Source organism: Athene noctua, chromosome 31 (assembly GCF_965140245.1).
Source record: "Athene noctua chromosome 31, bAthNoc1.hap1.1, whole genome shotgun sequence".
Taxonomy (NCBI): domain Eukaryota; kingdom Metazoa; phylum Chordata; class Aves; order Strigiformes; family Strigidae; genus Athene; species Athene noctua.
In genome coordinates this window covers 1087195-1101495 of record NC_134067.1, presented here as the reverse complement: position 1 = coordinate 1101495, position 14301 = coordinate 1087195, and the positions used below count along the sequence as shown (strand labels likewise).

Below are 14301 nucleotides of genomic sequence, written 5' to 3'. Positions count from 1 at the left end.
CCAGCGCAGCAGGTGGCGCCGGCGCTGCCAGTCCCCGCGGGGCACCGCGCATGCGCTTTGCCCTCCCTGAAGCCGCATAGGGCAAAAGCGGCCACGACGGTGGCCGGCGGCGCCCCTAAAACCTTTAGCGCCTCCCTTCGCGCCGGACGGACGGTGGCCCGGCGGGGTCAGGCCGCGCATGCGCAGTGCGCTGTTTGTGCATTCTGGCTGCGCGGCGGCGGCGCTGGCTGCGGGGGGAAGATGGCGGCGTCCTCGCTGGAGCAGAAGCTCTCCCGGTTGGAGGCGAAGCTCAAGCAGGAGAACCGCGAGGCCCGCCGCCGGATCGACCTTAACCTCGACATCAGTCCTGCCCGGGCCCGGCCTAGTAAGGCGCCGCCGGGGGAAGGGAGGGGGGGGGTGAGGGGTGGAACCGGGCCCAGGCCCAGGCGGGGGCGGCTGAGGCGATTGAAGGGAGGGGGGTGAGGCTGGGTTAGAGGCGCCTCATCTTTGAGGCCTTATTAAAGGGTCTGGGGTCTGCTTTAGGAGCTGGGGCGGGGGCTTGAGGCCGTGCTGCGGGGAGTAGGGGGCAGCCGAGGGGGATTGGGGGGCGGTGAGCGCTGTATCGGGTGGAGTGCGGGGGGGGCTGAGGCTGCTTTTAGAGGGTTTTGGGGTGCTCGAGGCCGTTTTAGGGGTGTTGGGGGCGGGTGGGGCAGTTTGAGGAGCGCCGAGGGGCTGTGGAGACCCAGATAGGAGAGTCTGGGGGGGGGCTGAGTTCAGTTTAGGGGTATTAGGGGGTGGCTGGAGCTGTTTTGGGGGTATTGCGGAGCGGCTGGGGCTGTTTTGGGGGGCGCCCGGGGTGGCCTCAAGTTTATAGGAGGTAGTTACGGCAGTTTGGGATGTGCTTAATGCTGGTTTAGGGGTATTGGGGGGCTACTGGGGGCTGTAGAGGCTGGTTTAGGGGTATTGGGGGGCAGCTGAGGCGACCTTATGATTAGAAAGGGTAGTTATGGCAGTTTGGGGGGGTGTTTAATGTTGGTTTAGAGGTATTGGGGGGCTACTGGGGGGCGGTTGAGACTCCCTAAGGGGAGTTGGGGGCAGTTAGCGATATTCCAGGGATACTGGGGAGCAGTTGAGGCTGGTTTAGAGGTACTGGGGGGCTCTTGGGGGCTGTTATGGCTGGTTTAGGGGTATTGGGGGGCAGCTGAGGCCTTTTTGGGGTATTTGAGGCCATTTTAGGAGCGATGGGGGGCAGATGAGGCCGTATTGAGGGACAGTTAAGGCTGTACTGGGGGAAATGGGGTGCAGTTGAGGCTATTGTGGGGGTATTTGGGGGCAACTGAGTCAGCAGGGGGGTTTGGGGGTCAGTTGAGGCTGTTTTAAGGGTGTTGGGGGGAATTTGAGCCTGGTTTAGGCATCTTGGAGGGGTCATTGAGGCCACGTTGGGCAACACAGGGGGGTATGAGGGGGTGAGGGGGATATTAGGGGCCATATGGGGGTTATTTGAAGGCAGCTGAGGTGGGTTTGGGGGCAGTTGGGGCTTTATTGGGTAAAATGGGGTGGGACGTGTGGGCTCTACTGGGCAAAATGGGGGAGCGTAAGGGTTTTACTGGGAGCAGTGGGACTGTATTGGGGATTGCTGGAGGCAGCGCAGGAGTTCAGGGGTTCCCAGAGGCATTTGGGGGTGCTGGGGGAGGGTATTTGAGGGGGGGGGATATCACCACTGTGATTAGCACCCTGAGGAGCCACTTTGGGGCGCCCAGCCCACCCCACTGCCCCCCCCACCCACCCACCCCGGTAGGGGGGGACACAGGAGGGGGACACAGGACCCCTCAGTGCACCACAACTGCCAGGTGAAGATTTTTCCAGCATTTCCCTACAATTTCACAGGATTTTTTTTTTAAAAAAAAAAAAACATTTTCCGGGCCGGGGGTGTCTGGAGCAACCGAGCAGCCCCCCCACACCCCCTTTTCCTACCCCCCCCACCCGCCCCTCCATCCTCCCTTCCCACCCCACAATTTTAAGTTCATTTCCCTCCCCCCCCCCCCTTATCCCCTGCAGCGCGAGTTTGTTCCTGTTGTGATTTATGGTGTTTTTCTTTCCTTTTATTATTTTTTTTTCCCTTTTTCCCCCGGTTTTTTATTTTGTCCCCCCCATCTCCGCCTCCCCCCCCCCCCATCCAGTTATCGTGATCACCCTAAGCCCTGCTCCCGCTCCGTCCCAGCGAGCAGGTACCACCACATCTCGCCGCCGCTTGGGTTTCTCCTGCATCCCCCACTTCTAACGCTCCTCTCGACCCCCCCCCGCACCTCGCTGACACCCCCCCTGTCCCCCCTCACCCTTGGGGACACCCCTGTGTCCCCCCCCCTCAGCGCCCACCCAAAGCCCTCCCGACCCTGGCACATCCTAAACCCACCCGTGCCTCAGTTTCCCCACTCAGTGGAGCAGCTTTTCCCTGTCAGCTTCTCCCTGCTCATCCCGTGTGTGCCCCCCGCCCCCGAATGTGTCCCCCCCTCACCCTGAATGTCCCTGTGTGTCCCCCCCAACCCCGCGTGGCTGTCCTGCCTGTCGCATGGAGTGTGGCCCCCGGCCCGGCCCCCGCGGGGTGCATGGCCTGGCCCCGCGGCGCATGCGGCCGCGGCACGGCATGAGACGGGGCCGCGCCGAGAATTTGGGGGGGTTGGGGGGGGGGGAGTGTTGGGGGGGTGGGCATGGAAATGGGCTGAATTGTGGCTGAAATGGGGTGGGAAGAGTCAAAATGGGGCTGCGATGGGAGGTGGGTGAAAGGGGGCAGGAACGGGCAAAGTGGGGTTGTGTGCCGAAATGGGGGAGAAATGGGCAAAATGGGGGAGAAATTGGCAAAATGGGGTTGTGCTGAAATGGGGTAGAAACGGGCAAAATGGGACAGGAACAGGTAAAATGGGGCTGAGTTGAAACGGGGCAGAATCGGGCAAAATGGGGTTGTGCAGAAATGGGGTATAAAAGGGTAAAATGGGGTAGTGCCAAAATGGGGCAGAAAAGGGCAAAATAGGGCAGGAATGAGCAAAATGGGGCTGAGCTGAAATGGGGCAGAAACAGGCAAAATGGGTTTGTGTCAGAATGGGGCAAGAACAGTCAAAAGGTTGAACCAAAACGGGGCCCGAAACCTCCGAACTGGGGGTGCGCGGGCTTGGCCCCCCCCCGCCCTGGGTGCTCCCACACCACCCCCCAGTCCCCGGAGGGAGTTGGGGTGGTTTGGGGGGGCCTGATGGGGTCTCTCTGCCCCCCCCCTTGATTTTGGGGGGGCCTGATGGGGTCCCTTTGCCCCCTCCCTTGATTTTGGGGGGGCCTGATGGGGTCCCTTTGCCCCCTCCCTTGATTTTGGGGGGGCCTGATGGGGTCTCTCTGCCCCCCCCCTTGATTTTGGGGGGGCCTGATGGGGTCTCTCTGCCCCCCCCCTTGATTTTGGGGGGGCCTGATGGGGTCTCTCTGCCCCCCTCCATTTTGACGGGTTGAGGGGGTGTTTCTCCCCCCTCCAATTCTTGGGGGGGCTGACGGGATCTCTTTGCCCCCACCCACCCACCCCCAATATTGGGGGGGGGGGGGGGGGGGCTGACGGGGTCTCTCTGTCCCCCCCAGCTCTGCAGCTGCCGCTGGTGAGCGACGGGGGGGGCCGGGCCGTGCTCCCCGAGGGCACCCAGCACCCGCCGCCCCCCTCCCGCCCCCGCAACATGCTGGGGCTGCCCCAGCCGCCCTTCCTGGTGCCCCGCAGCGTGGAGAGGTGAGACCCCCCCCCCCGGGACCCCCCCGGCACCCCCCAACTGCTGCAGCTCCTGGGCTGGGCGGGCAGGAGCTGCTGCTCTGATTGGTCGGCTGGCTGGGGAGTGCAGTGGGCTGGGGGGCTGCAGCGTGACGATGGGCCGGAGATCGTGTGTGCTGATTGGCCAGAGGTTCAAGGGATCATGTGTGGTGGTTGGCCAGAGGTTCAAGGGAGATCGTGTGTGCTGATTGGCCAGAGGTTCAAGGGATCGTGTGTGGTGGTTGGCCAGAGGTTCAAGGGAGATCGTGTGTGCTGATTGGCCGGAGGTTCAAGGGATCACGTGTGCTGATTGGCTGGAGGTCCAGGGAGATCATGTGTGCTGATTGGCTGGAGGTCCAGGGAGATCATGTGTGCTGATTGGCTGGAGGTCCAGGGAGATCACGTGTGCTGATTGGCTGGGGGTTTAAGGGATCATGTATGCTGATTGGCCGGAGGTTTAAGGGGTCACGTGTGCTGATTGGCTGGATGTCAGGAGGATCGTGTGCGCTAATTGGCTGGAGGTTCAAGGGATCCTGTGTGGTGATTGGCTGGAGGTTCAAGGGATCCTGTGTGGTGATTGGCCGGAGGTTCAAGAGATCACGTGTGCTGATTGGCTGGAGGTCAGGAGGATCGTGTGCGCTAATTGGTTGGAGGTTCAAGGGATCCTGTGTGGTGATTGGCCAGAGGTTCAAGGGATCACATATGCTGGTTGGCTGGAGGTCCAGGGAGATCGTGTATGCTGATTGGCCAGAGGTTCAAGAGATCGTGTGCGCTAATTGGAGATTCAAGGGATCACATGAGCTGGTTGGCTGGAGGTCCAGGGAGATCGTGTATGCTGATTGGCCAGAGGTCTGGGGGATCGTGTGCACTGATTGGCTGGATGTGCAGGAGCCTGCAGGTGCCGACTGGTCAGATGTTCAGAGTACCGCTTGTGCTCATTGGCTGGTCAGACAGGAGATCTCCTTCTCCTGATTGGCTGGGTGACCAGGAGCTCACAGGTGCTGATTGGCCAGGTAGGCAGGAGCTGATGGGTGCTGATTGGCCAGAGGTCTGGAGGATTATGTGTGTGGATTGGCCAGGCAGGTTGAAGACTGGGTGCTGATTGGCCAGCTGTGCAGGAACCCCTGGTTGCTGATTGGTCGGGCAGGGAGGAGAGGCATGTGCTGATTGGCCAGGCATGCAGGAGCCTGTGAGTGCTGATTGGCTGGGCAGACAGGATTCCCTGTGTGCTGATTGGCCAGGCAGAGGGAAGCTTTCTTTGTCCTGATTGGCCAAGTAGACACGTTCCCTCTGTGCTAATGGCCTGGGGGCCCTTCCCTCTGTTGATTGGCCACGTGGGTACCCTCCCCACATGCTGATTGGCTGAGCGCCTCCCACTGCACTGGTTGGCCAGGTGGGTGGATCCCCCCTTCCAGCTGCATGCTGATTGGCCAGGTGGTTGTGTGCTGATTGGCCAGGCCCCTCCCTGAACATGTCGATTGGTCAGGCCTCCCCTATATTGATTGTCCAGACACGCCCCCACCCTGTGTGCTGATTGGCCAGTTGTGTGGGTGTGTCCCCATGTACTGATTGGCCAGGAGGTCCCTGCATGTTGATTGGTCAGGCAGCTCCCTCTGCCTGTGCTGAGTGGCCAGTCACACCCAGCACAGGATTGGACAGGGGGTCCTCATGCTGATTGGACAGAACACACCCCCCACCCCCCCCACCTTGCCCCGTGCTGATTGGCCCGGCCCCCTTCCTTGCCCCGTGCTGATTGGCCCGGCCCCCTCCTTGCCCCGTGCTGATTGGCCCGGCCCCCTCCTTGCCCCGTGCTGATTGGCCCGGCCCCCTCCTTGCCCCGTGCTGATTGGCCCGGCCCCCTCCTTGCCCCGTGCTGATTGGCCCGGCCCCCTCCTTGCCCCGTGCTGATTGGCCCGGCCCCCTCCTTGCCCCGTGCTGATTGGCCCGGCCCCCTCCTTGCCCCGTGCTGATTGGCCCGGCCCCCTCCTTGCCCCGTGCTGATTGGCCCGGCCCCCTCCTTGCCCCGTGCTGATTGGCCCGGCCCCCTCCTTGCCCCGTGCTGATTGGCCCGGCCCCCTCCTTGCCCCGTGCTGATTGGCCCGGCCCCCTCCTTGCCCCGTGCTGATTGGCCCGGCCCCCTCCTTGCCCCGTGCTGATTGGCCCGGCCCCCTCCTTGCCCCGTGCTGATTGGCCCGGCCCCCTCCTTGCCCCGTGCTGATTGGCCCGGCCCCCTCCTTGCCCCGTGCTGATTGGCCCGGCCCCCTCCTTGCCCCGTGCTGATTGGCCCGGCCCCCTCCTTGCCCCGTGCTGATTGGCCCGGCCCCTTCCTTGCCCCGTGCTGATTGGCCCGGCCCCTTCCTTGCCCCGTGCTGATTGGCCCGGCCCCCTCCTTGCCCCGTGCTGATTGGCCCGGCCCCCTCCTTGCCCCGTGCTGATTGGCCCGGCCCCCTCCTTGCCCCGTGCTGATTGGCCCGGCCCCTTCCTTGCCCCGTGCTGATTGGCCCGGCCCCTTCCTTGCCCCGTGCTGATTGGCCCGGCCCCTTCCTTGCCCCGTGCTGATTGGCCCGGCCCCTTCCTTGCCCCGTGCTGATTGGCCCGGCCCCCTCCTTGCCCCGTGCTGATTGGCCCGGCCCCCTCCTTGCCCCGTGCTGATTGGCCCGGCCCCCCCTTTCCTCTCCCCAGCATCGAGATCGACCAGAAGCTGCAGGAGATCATGAAGCAGACCGGGTACCTCACCGTGGGGGGGCAGGTGAGCACGGACCGGGGGGACATTGGGGGGACACGGGAGGACCCAGGGGACATTGGGGGGACACGGGGTGACCCTGACACCCCCCTTTGTGCCCCCCCCCCCCCCCCCACCAGCGGTACCAGGCAGAGATCAACGACCTGGAGAACCTGGGGGAGATCGGCAGCGGCACCTGCGGGCAGGTCTGGAAGATGCGCTTCCGCAAGACGGGCCACGTCATCGCCGTCAAGGTGGGGACCCCCCCCTCCCCAAAACCCGGGGTCCCCACCCCCATGGCAGGGCCACAATCGGGCCCTAAACACCCCCTAAAACTCAGCCCCCCTCCCCGTTCTCCCTCAAACAGCAAATGCGGCGCTCAGGGAACCGGGAGGAGAACAAACGGATCCTGATGGACCTGGACGTGGTGCTCAAGAGCCACGACTGCCCCTACATCGTCCAGTGCTTCGGCACCTTCATCACCAACGTGAGCTCTGCACCGCGGGGGGGCCCTGGGTTTGGTCGTGGGGACCCCCCCGGGCGTCTGCATCCAGCCTGGGGGGTCCCCTTGGGGTCTGGAGCCAACCTCGGGGGCCTCTCGGGGTCTGGAGTCGGTGGTGCCCCCCCTATTGCGGATCCAGCCATCGCTCCCTCCGTCCCCTGTCCCTTTGTGTTGTCCCCATCGTCCCAGCCGTGGCGGGGGGGGGGTGTCCTTGAAGTCCCCAGGATTTATGTGTGTCCCTTCCCTCCTCCCCGGCCAACCTTTCCTTTTCTTCCTCAGACCGACGTCTTCATCGCCATGGAGCTGATGGGCACCTGCGCCGAGAAGCTCAAGAAACGCATCCAAGGTCCCATCCCCGAGCGCATCCTGGGCAAGATGACGGTGGCGGTGAGCGGGGAGGGGACCCAAGGGACAGGCGGGAGGTGACACTTGAGGCCACCCCGCGGGGCTCACCCGGTGCTGACACCCCTCCCCGCAGATCGTGAAGGCCCTCTTCTACCTGAAGGAGAAACACGGCGTGATCCACCGCGACGTCAAACCCTCCAACATTTTGTTGGACGAGCGGGGTCAGGTCAAACTCTGCGATTTCGGCATCAGCGGCCGCCTCGTCGACTCCAAAGCCAAGACCCGCAGCGCCGGCTGCGCCGCTTACATGGCCGTAAGCACCCATGGGTGCTGCCCGGGGCGGGGGCGCGCGGCTTCTTAGGGGAGATAAAGGGGTGCTGGGTGCTTGGGGGGTTGTTCTGCGGGGGGAGAGGCAGGAGGGCTGCGTGTCCTGGGTGCTGGGGAGGGGGTACCCCTGTTGGGCTGGGGGTGCTGCACACCCAGAGGTGGGTGCTGGGGGTCCCCTGGGGCTGGGGGTGACAGGGGTGTGGGCTGGGGGGCTTTTGGGGCTGGGGGTCTCCAGGAATGGGGGTGCTGCGCCCCAGAAGTGGGTTCCCTGGGGCTGTAGGTCCCCCAGGACTATGGGTGTTGCACCCTAGAGGTGGGTGCAGGGGGTCCCCCAGGTCTGGGGGTCCCACTGGGCTGTGGGTGCTGCACCCCAGGCCCCCTCCCGGTGCCCCACAGCCCCCCCCCTCTCCCCCAGCCCGAGCGCATTGACCCCCCCGACCCCACCAAGCCCGACTACGACATCCGCGCCGACGTCTGGAGCCTCGGCATCTCCCTGGTGAGCCGGGTCCCCAATGTGTCCCCAACCTGTCCCCAGCCCATCCCTGGCTCCTCACTGTGTCCCCAAACCCTCCCCAGGTCCCCAGTATGTCCCTAACCTTGTCCCCAGCTCTTCCCTGGCACCTCAACATGTCTCCAACATGTCCCCAACCCCTCCACAGATCCCCAGTGTGTCCCCAGCCTGTCCCCAACCCCTCCCTGGCTCCTGAATGTGTCCCCAACCTGTCTCCAACATCTCCCCAGGTCCCCAGCATGTCCCCAACCCCTCCTGAGGTTCCCACTGTGTCTCCAACCTGTTTCCAACTCCTCCTCGGGTCCCCAAGCTGTCCTCAATGCCTACCCGGTCCCCAGCATGTCCCCAACCTGTCCCCAGCACATCCTTGGCTCCCCAGCATGTCCCCACCACGTCCCCGGGTCCCTAACCTGCCCCAGCGTGTCCCTAACCCGTCCCCAAGTCCTATCGTACTCCCATCATGTCCCCGCTGCACCCCCACCACGTCCCCACGGTGCCACTGCGTCCCCCTCCCTCCTTGCCACCGTGTCCCCTGAGCCCACCGTGTCCCAGCCACATCCCTGTGGCACAGCCATGTCCCTGTGTCCCCCCGCTCGGTGACAGTGGTGTCCCCGCAGGTGGAGCTGGCCACGGGGCAGTTCCCCTACCAGAACTGCAAGACGGATTTCGAGGTGCTGACGAAGGTGCTGCAGGAGGACCCCCCACTTCTGCCCCCCGCCATGGGCTTCTCCGGGGACTTCCAGGCCTTCGTCAGGGACTGGTGGGTGACAAGACCCCCCCCCTCGGGCTGGGGACACGTCCCCGGGGTGTCCCCACGGTGCTGACCCCCCTCCCCTCTCCCGCAGCCTCACCAAGGACCACAGGAAGAGACCAAAGTACAACAAGTTACTGGTGAGTCCCTGGGGCCACGTGTGTCCCCCCACTTGGCTGTACCTGTCACCCGTGTCCCCAAGGAGGGTCCCTGTTGCTGTCCCAGGGCACACACGTGTCCCCTGTGTGGACAGGCACGTGCTGCCATCCCCGGGGCGTCCCCAGCCTCCCTGTCATCGTCCCCTAGCCCCTGTCCCCGTGCATGTCCCTACACCAGTGCCTGGTGTCCCTGTCCCCAGTCCCTTGGCCATGCATGTCCCCACACCCCTGTTCTGCTGCTTGTGTCCCTGTCCCCATGTCCACGTCCCCCTGCCTCTGCCCCGTGTCCCTGTGCCCATGTGTGTCCCCATTTCTTTGTCCTGGTCCATGTCCCCGTCCCCATATCCACATGTCCCTGTCCCTACACCCATGTCTTGGTGCCCACATCCATTTCCTTTGCTGTGTCCCCATCCGTGTCCGCTTGTCCCCAAACGTGTCCCTACACCCATGTCCTGATGCTTGTGGCTATTTCCCCATTTTCTGTCCTTTTGTCCCCATCCCTGTCCCCAAACATGTCCCTACACCCGTGTCCTGATGCTCATGGACCTCTCTGTGTCCCCTTGTCCCCATCCCCATGTCCTGGAGCCTGTATGCATGTCCCCATCCCTGTGTCCCTGTCCCTACACCCATGTCCTGGTGCTTGTGGCCCTCTCTCTGTCCCCTTGTCCCCATCCCCATGTCCTGGAGCCCGTATTCATGACCTAGTGCTCGTGTCCACCTCCCTGCCTCCCCCTGTCCCCATCCTTGTGTCCCCATCCCTGTTCCCTTGTCCCCAGACGTGTCCCTACATCCGTGTCCTGATGCTCATGGCCCTCTCCCTGTCCCCGTGTCCCCATTCCCATGTCCTGGAGCCCATATGCATGTCCCCATCTCTGTGTCCCTGTGCCCAAACCTGTCCCTACCTACACCCGTGTCCTGGTGCTTGTGGCCATCTCCCTGTCCCTGTGTCCCTAGCCCTGTCCCCATATGTGTCCCCACATCCACGTCCTGATGCCCCTGTGCCCCCCTCCCTGTGTCCCCACGCTCACCCCCTCCCTCCCCGCAGGAACACAACTTCATCAAGCGCTACGAGACGCTGGAGGTGGACGTGGCCTCCTGGTTCAAGGACGTCATGGCCAAGACAGAGTCCCCTCGCACCGGCGGTGGCCTCAGCCAGCACCACCTGCCCTTCTTCACCAGGTAGCACCCGCCGCCCGCCCCGCCCGTGACACCCGCTGTGGCCGTGACCCCCCCCGTGACACTCGCCATGGCCAGGACCCCCGTGATGGCCACCACGTGCCCCAGTAGCCACATGGACACCCACGGCACGGCGTGTCCTGATGTGTCACGGCGTGTCCCAGGACATCCTAGTGTGTCCCAGCGTGTCACGGCGTGTCCCAGGACATCCCAGTAGGTCCCAGCGTGTCCCAGGACCTCCTGGTGTGTCTCCCCCGCGTCCCAGCACATCCCGGTGTGTCCCGACGTGTCTTGACACGTGACAGCATGTCCCAGCACATCCCAGTGTGTCCTGGCGTGTCCCCAGTGTGTCCTGGCACATCCTTACCTGTCCCAGTACGTCCTGGCGTGTCCCCAGTGTGTCCCAGTATGTCTTGGCGTGCCAACACCTCGTGTCTTCGTGGATCCTAATGTGTCCCCTCCTGATGTCCCCACCCCCCTTATAATGCTGGGGCATGGGGATGCCTGTGTCCCCTCTGTGTCCCCCCGCCCAGGGTGGCCCATGCCTCAGTTTCCCCAGGGCACCTCGGCCTCCAAGCTCAGGGCTGTCCCCTGCAGCTGCCACTGTCCCTGTCCCCAACCCCGGGAATGGGGACAGGGATGGGGACAGGACCTGGCTGGGGGACACTGGCAAGGGATAACACCGGGATGTGACACAAGGATGTGACACGCTGGGACGTGACACAGTGACATGACTTGGGGACACAGTGCAGGGACGTGGCACGCTGGGATGTGACACGAGGACGTGACGCATGGATGTGGCACGGGGACACAGGCTGTGACATGGGGATATGGCCCACGGATGTGGCACAGGGACGTGACATGGGGGCACGGCTTGGGGATGTGACACGGAGATGTGGCACGGGGATGTGGGCACGGAGGTGGCACGGGGATTTGACGGGGCGGAGGACGATGCGTGGGGACACTGCGGGGACGTGGCACCGAGGGACGGCACAGAGGGACGACGAGATGGCACAGGGACATGGTGTGGAGGTGTGACATTGGCATGGTGACACGGGGAAGAGATGTGACATGGGGAGATGGCACGGTGACACGGCGTGAAGATGTGACACAGGCGTGTAGCACGGAGATGGCACGGGAATGTGGCATGGGGACACGGCATGGAGACGTGGGACACGGGACAACATGGAGACTCAGCGTGGGGACGTGACATGGAAGGATGACGTGAGGACACGGCAGAGAGGTGACACGGAGGGATGGCACGGAGATGGCATCGAGATGTGACACAGGGACACAGGTGGCCCCAGGATGTGACATGGGGACGTGGAAATGGCACCAGGATGTGACATGGGGACGTGGAAATGGCACCAGGATGTGACATGGGGACACAGATAGCACCAGGATGTGACATGGGGACATGGAGGTGGCATCAGGATGTGACAGGGATGTGGAGATGGCACCAGGATGTGACACGAGGACACGGAGATGGCACCAGAACGTGACATGGGGACATGGAAGTGGCACCAGGATGTGACACAGGGACACAGTGCTGAAGGGTGACATGGGGATGTGGCACGAGGGACGACACGGAGCGGTGGCACAGAAGTGGCTCGGGAGGTGGCACTGGGGGACGCCGTGGGGCCACGGCACAGATGTTACACAGAGGGACGTCAAGGGGACACGTCACGGGGACGTGACCCAGAGGGACAACGTGGGGACATGGCCCGGGGACGCCGTCCCCAGAAACCCCGGGGGTGACGGTGGCCCTTGGGTGACGGTGACACGGGGCCACGCGGTGACAATCAGAGCTGGGGACAGGGCCTGGGGGCCACCGCGGGGACACCGGGACACCTGGCCCGTGGTCGGTCCCCCCCTGTCCCCCGCCATGTCCCTCGGGGTGGCAGCAGGTGCAGTTTTAGTGCATTGTGGGCGTGGGCGGCGGCTCCCCCTCGTTATCGTCGTCATTATTAATTATTATTATTATTGTTATTATTATATTATTATTATTATTATTATTATTATAAATGCGCATGTGGAACCTGAGGGGCTGCGTCGGCGTCAGGCTCTGGGGAACGTTGGGGACATTGCGACAAGGACACGGGGATGGGGGACATTGGGGACACAGAGCTGGGATGATGGGGACATTGATATGGGGACACTGGGGACATGGAGGGGGCATTGGGGGACAGGAATGGGGGACATTGGGGACATGGGGGGACGTTGGGACATGGACTTGGGGACATTTGGGACACAGAGCTGGGATGATGGGGACATTGATATGGGGACACTGGGGACATGGAGGGGGCATTGGGGGACAGGAATGGGGGACATTGGGGACATGGGGGGACGTTGGGACATGGACTTGGGGACATTGGGGACACAGAGCTGGGATGATGGGGACATTGATATGGGGACACTGGGGACATGGAGGGGGCATTGAGGGACAGGAATGGGGGACATTGGGGACTTGGGGGGACGTTGGGACATGGACTTGGGGACACAGAACCAGGATGGTGGGGATGTTGATATGGGGACATTGGGGGACAGGGGTGGGGGACATTGGGGACATGGGGGGACGTTGGGAAATGGGGAGACGTTGGGACCTGGACTTGGGGACATTGGGGACACAGAGCCGGGATGATGGGGACATTGATATGGGGACACTGGGGACATGGAGGGGGCATTGGGGGACAGGAATGGGGGACATTGGGGGCTTGGGGGGACGTTGGGACATGGACTTGGGGACATTGGGGACACAGCCAGGATGGTGGGGACATTGGGGGACATGGAGGGGGACATTGGGGGACAGGGATGGGGACATTGGGGGACAGGGGACATTGATGCCTGGAACTTTTGGGGCGGGGGGGGATGTTGGAGATGGAGGAAGGGGGGGGGTGACAGGGCTGGGGACATGGGGGACACCAGGAGGTGGGAGATGGGGACATTGGGGACATGTGAGGATGTGGGAGGAGAGGGAGGGGGGACATGAGGGTTTAGGGAGTCCCGGGGGGGGACATTGGGGACAGGGGAAGATGTGGGAGGACAGGGATGGGGACATCCATACGGGGGGACAGTGGGGGGGTGGTGGGGACACAGGACACTGGGGGGGGAGATGGGGACATGGGGAACGGGACAGTGGGGACATGGGGGGACGTTGGGGACACACGGGACATGGGGGACACGGGGGGATGTTGGGGACATCGGGGACATGAAGGACATGGAACGTTGGGGACACGGGGGGGCACATCAGGGACAGGCGGGGGTGGCCGGTCCCTCCCCGGGGTGACGTCCCCGCAGCTCAAGGCCGGGCGAGTGTCACCGGGGAGATGGTGGCCGCGGGGGGGGCAGCCCCCCCCCCTCCAGCCTCCCGCGCGTGGGCGGGGCCCGGGGACGCGCTGGGGACACGGACGGGACCCGCGGGAGCTGCCGGCGCCGGGGGAACCCCGGGACAGGAGTGGGGACCCCCCCATGGCGCCACGGAGCCCCCCCCCCCTCCTCCTCCTCCTCCTGCTGCTGCTGCCTGCGGGGGGGCCCGCAGGTGGGGTGCGGGGGGGGGCACAGGGGACAGGAGGGGACCCGGGTGTCGGGGAGGGGGACAGGGGGACCCTGGAGGGGTGAAGGGGGGGGTTGTGTCCGGGGGGGGGGGACACGGGGGGGACCCGACTGTGCCACCGCCCGCAGGGCCCCCCCCGGGCTGGCCGTGGGGTGACGCGGGGGATCCGGGGGGGCCCCCGAGCCCCCAGAGGCCGCGGTGCAGCGGGGAACGGCCCGGGGTGAGTGATGCTGGGGGGGTAACTGGGAGCACTGGGGGTAACTGGGAGTTCTGGGGGGTCACCGAGGGGTAACTGGGTAGGGGGGGGGGAGTAACTGGGAGCACTGGGGCGTTACTGAGAGAACTGGGGGGAGGTAATTGGGTACGGGGGGGCTAACTGGGAGCACTGGGGCGTTACTGAGAGAACTGGGGGGGGGTAATTGGGTACGGGGGGGGTAACTGGGGGTAACTGGGGACACTGTGGGGGTAACTGGGAGTTCTGGGGGGTCACCCAGGGGTAACT

The 14301-nt window shown here is 64.1% G+C and overlaps 1 protein-coding gene across 3 annotated transcripts; it reads left to right on the top strand.

Annotated features, from left to right (window-relative positions):
* Positions 1-218: 218 nt before the first annotated feature.
* Positions 219-12289, top strand: MAP2K7 (mitogen-activated protein kinase kinase 7). Of its 3 annotated transcripts, none has more exons than XM_074930120.1 (12): positions 219-364; positions 3595-3736; positions 6437-6503; positions 6617-6730; positions 6844-6963; positions 7258-7365; positions 7457-7636; positions 8066-8146; positions 8329-8349; positions 8779-8921; positions 9007-9052; positions 10116-12289. In XM_074930120.1, exons 1-12 carry the CDS (start codon positions 241-243, stop codon positions 10251-10253), a joined length of 1284 nt encoding a protein of 427 aa, XP_074786221.1. In that variant the 5' UTR covers positions 219-240; the 3' UTR covers positions 10254-12289. The 3 variants fall into 3 exon arrangements, with proteins under 3 accessions (XP_074786221.1, XP_074786219.1, XP_074786220.1); XM_074930118.1 differs by lacking the exon at positions 8329-8349 and adding an exon at positions 2160-2207; XM_074930119.1 differs by lacking the exon at positions 8329-8349.
* The last annotated feature ends 2012 nt before the right edge of the window (positions 12290-14301 follow it).